General features: G+C 48.8%; 1 protein-coding gene across 1 annotated transcript; it reads right to left on the bottom strand.

Moving 5' to 3' along the window:
* Window positions 1-869: 869 nt before the first annotated feature.
* LOC123831427 (phosphate carrier protein, mitochondrial-like) lies at window positions 870-1877 on the bottom strand. Its single transcript, XM_045858310.1, has one exon. It carries the CDS (start codon window positions 1875-1877, stop codon window positions 870-872), a length of 1008 nt encoding a protein of 335 aa, XP_045714266.1.
* Window positions 1878-4257: the final 2380 nt, after the last annotated feature.

Genomic DNA, 4257 nt, shown 5'->3' with positions numbered 1-4257 from the left:
CCATTCTTTAACATTCAACAAACAATTGTTGGAATGTGCAGGGTTGTATGTGTGTGTTTCAATGTCAGGGAGGTACGGTCTTCTCTGGCTGTACGGCTGTTGAAAGCTGAGTTACACAGAAGAAATAATAGAGAACAGAGGCTCTTCTTTACATATTTATTCCCAAAGCCTGCCCTTCATCTCACTTTGGTTCCCCACATTGATCCAATTGTAGCACTTCCTGGGGAGAGCTATGCCCTAACTAGCAATGTCACGAAGAGAACTGGACAAAGCAAAATGAGAAAAGGCTGATCTTCTCATGTCATGCCTCTGTGAAAAAAATGAACGCATTCTAAGCTATCAGGCACTGTGTCACAATTTAAACTTTAATAATTTTTAACCTATAATGGATATGAACAGGAAATATTGAATGAGTCCTTCATCTATTCAATAGGTGCACGATTTCTATTGAGATGAATGCCATGTAGCAGAATTTTACTTTGTTCCCTGTCCCATATAGTTGTGCTGACCTTAAAACCTCATTAGTAGGCTATTCAGTAGTGATGCTTGGATAATCTCCACTGCATCAAAGGATATACAATCTAGAGACACGGAATTACCTAACATTAATTCTTTTTAAGACATTTTTCCCCTATAATTGCTGAAAAAACAATTGAGTTAAAGCAACCATGGAGACTTCCCAAAGATAATGGTTGCGAATGAAAAGGCTGCTATCCTCTTGGATTGTCAAAACAGGAATCGATCACTGCATATTAAATCACCTCTCCAAAAAAATGTTAACACTTTACACTCTAGTACTGTCTGAACACACTGGCCCACTGGATTGAAATATGGGACGATGGTGGCTACCGGACTTGACAAATCCACGCCTACTTCTGCTTCTTGAAGGATTCCTCTGGTGCCTGAGCGACTGGAGGGCGAGGCAACTTGAAATAGACCTTAACAGAGTCATAGATGAACCACTGCAGCGCTGTCAGGGTGCCAATCATGATGATCCGGGCGAACAGGCCCTTCCACACGCCCTCAAACCCCAATTTGCGGAGAACTCCAAAAGCCGTGCTGCCTTTCTCCTTGTTCAAAACAGAGACTACGGAATCCGCTGGGTGGGACACAACGGCGCAGAAGATGCCAGCAATGTAGCCAGCCACGAAGGTTACCGCGAGCTGCTCAGCTTTGGTGCACTGGCTCTGAGGCTTGGGCACGACGTACTTGTAGAGGGCCTCCACGGTGCGCTCGAAGCAGGCGAACTTCATCATGGTGTAGGGGATCTGCCTCATCCAGAGCGGTGCCACGCCTTTGTAGAAGGCCCACAGGCCTTCCTCGCTGTACATCCTGGGGGCCGCGGTCCGCAGCGTGCTGGCGTAGCCCGGCTGTGTCTGGACGCGGACCTTCACCGCCTCCATGGGCGACAGGGCCACGTCGGCGAAGAACTCGGCGCTGGCCGAGGCGGCCAGGTAGAGGCCGGTTCTCCATTCGTAAGCCTTCTTCACGCCCAGGAGCTCCGCGTAGCGGATCTTGAAGACCTCGTAGAGGCCGAACTTGAAGAGGCCCTGCATGGAGTAGCCAAGAAAGGTCGGGGCCCAGCCTCGGGCCAGGCCCCGCAGCCCCTCATCCCGCAGCGTCACACCAAAGCCACTCAGGATGCCCTTGTACTTGCCGGGGTCCACCTGCATGCGGCACTTGACCAGGTCCAGGGGCACAATGGCCGTGTGCGTCAGCCCACAGCTCACCATGCCGCCCAGACCGCACAGCAGCAGGTATTTCATAGAGCCGTATTCATAGCTTTGTTCCTCCGCGGCCGCCGCAGTCCACAGCCTGCCCTTGCTTCCGCCCACACTTCTCGCCTGCCGGGCTCGGTAACTGCCAGCGTCACACATGGCCACTCTCCGTATAATCAATCACACCAGTCCCTTAGCCAGGGCTCTTTCCTCCCTTCGGGCCGCGGAACTGGTGCACACGCGTAGTGAGCTTCCCTCGCGAGCCCGCCTAACCAACGGTCAGGGCGAGTCGGCCGCCCATGAGGCACCCACCGGGTTTCTCGGAACGCCCTCACCGCGCCTGCGCAGCTGCTACTGGCTGGGTTGGCGCGAGGTCTTCGAATCCCACTCGCGAGAGTTTAATTAGGAGAATCGCGGGGCACCTCACCCCCAGGGCGAGTCTGCCCCTCCCTCGCTCCTTCCGGACAAGGGGTTTCTGGTAACCGCAGGAACCCTGGCCCTCAGCCCTCCCAAGCCCCATGGTCTGCAGCCCCTAGGTATTACCTCGGTGGGGTCGGTAAGGCTCTCCGTGCCAAGTGGCAGCTCTGCTACCTAGTCCTCTACGAAGATGCTAAAAAAATAAATCAGCCAGTACAAACATGAGTAAACACAAGAATAGGCGAGTAAATAGATAAGGATGTTGGCGAGGGGGCGAAGGGTCTCCATGCGCAGTTGGCTTCCTAAGAGGCCTTTTTGGAGTCCTCGCCCAATGTGCCCGCTTAAAGAAATGGCCATCGCCGTGGCAACGGAGTATTCTATGAAGGCAGTGGGCAGAGAGAACTAAGAACCCGGCACTGTAGGCCCGGTCTTAAGGCTCCCAGCTTTACGTAATGTTCTTACCTGGCAGGTGGGGTTGACATTTCCCTCCTCCCAACATTGACTTCACTCTTATTTTTCCTCCGAGAGTTGTAGTGAGGGCTTAGTAAACATGGAAGTGAATTGTGGGGGGAGGGGAGGCTGATTATTTCCATTCATTGATATTTTTTTCATTGATTACTGAATCCCTGCCATGGTTTCCAATATTATGAAAATAAATCAGAAATCCTCTCTCCCCCACAGGGAGCTTGCAGTCTCACTGGCCTGGACAGTGAGACCTGAGTGACTCCGCGTGTCAATCGATGGCACACATTCATTTATCCACGCACCGTGCGCTGGTCCTGTGTGCATCGGAGGTTCAGGGAGGAGCTAGACATACTCCTTCCCTCTTACTTCTAAACTGAAGATTTAAAAAATCGTATTGTGTGACCAGTATTATAACAGGAGTTTGAATGAAGTTCTGGATAAACAATGAGAGGCAACATTCTGCCTGGTGAGGTTAAGAAGACCTCCCAGAGATGGCAACGTAGCTTTGAGGTTGCACAGAAGTCTGCTGTGTAAATAAGCATAGACAGGCCATTCAAGGTGAGGGTAAACGTGAATGTATGACCTGCTGAGAAGAGGGGAATAATTTGACATGGTAGAAACTAGCAAGGGATGAGTGTGGGGAAAAAAATTGGGTCAAATTAGGAAAAGCCTTAATGCCTTGTTGAGAATTTGTGACTTTTATCCTGTAGGGATTCTGGTACAACCTGTATCAAAATCACCTGGGGGACTTTATTTAAAACCCCAGATTGTATCCCAAATCCCCTGAGTGAGGCTCTCTGGGAGCAGGCATATACAAGCTCCCCTGGGTGTATTCTTCAGTGAACTTTACTAAAGTTGAAACCACAGTATACGGATGACACGAGGTCAAAGGTCCAAGTTTCTCTCATCAAGAATTCAGTACTTCAATCCTGAAGTAGGCATGTGTACAAATCTGAAAATTCACTAAGCTGTACACTTAAGACTAGTGTGCATTATGTGTGTTTTACCATAATTTTTAAAAACGACTGGCATAAAATTCTAACCACAAACTAAGGACAATGGCTGGAGCAGAGGAAGATACAAATTTTATTCAAGTTTTAATCATCAAGTTTTAGTGAACTCCTGTCCTTATTCTAGTCTTATCCCAGTGTTCAATTAGTTAAACAAGGAGGGCATTAGGCTGAGGTGGTTCCGACGCTTTAGTAGTCTACATAAGGGAACCAAAACCCAAGCCTATGAACTTCTCAAGGTTAACAAACTGAAACCTAAGGAAAACCAACCACGAAGAGCCAGCTAGGCTTTCCTGAATAAGGCAGCCACTTTAAGCTGCAGCCAATCAAATAATTTCCTTGCTTTCCTCTGGCATCTTCTCTACAAAAGTCTCTCTCCAGCTCCTGTCAGTGGAGCACTTCTAATTATTTCCCATTTGGCGCTGCCTGATTGGAATCAATTTTTGCTCAAATAAACTATTAAAATTTTTAATATGCTTCAACTTATCTTTTAGCACCAGGAAGTTCAGTATGAAAGAGAAGACACTCCTTGAGTCACAAGGGAACAATGAAATGTTAAAATATTCCATGCCAACTAACTCAGGGCTTCCCAAGTATGTTCCCGGGAGCATCGGCCCACTCGACCTGTCTGAGGAGTGTTCGTGGTC

The sequence above is a fragment of the Phyllostomus hastatus genome, unplaced genomic scaffold (genome assembly GCF_019186645.2).
Source record: "Phyllostomus hastatus isolate PE091 unplaced genomic scaffold, TTU_PhHast_1.1 phas_contig_147, whole genome shotgun sequence".
Lineage (NCBI taxonomy): Eukaryota > Metazoa > Chordata > Mammalia > Chiroptera > Phyllostomidae > Phyllostomus > Phyllostomus hastatus.
This window is presented reverse-complemented; position numbering and strand designations above follow the sequence as displayed.

Excerpts from the sequence above, each read along its gene's own strand:
- LOC123831427 (XM_045858310.1), bottom strand. The coding sequence starts at position 1,877 with ATGTGTGACGCTGGCAGTTACCGAGCCCGGCAGGCGAGAAGTGTGGGC.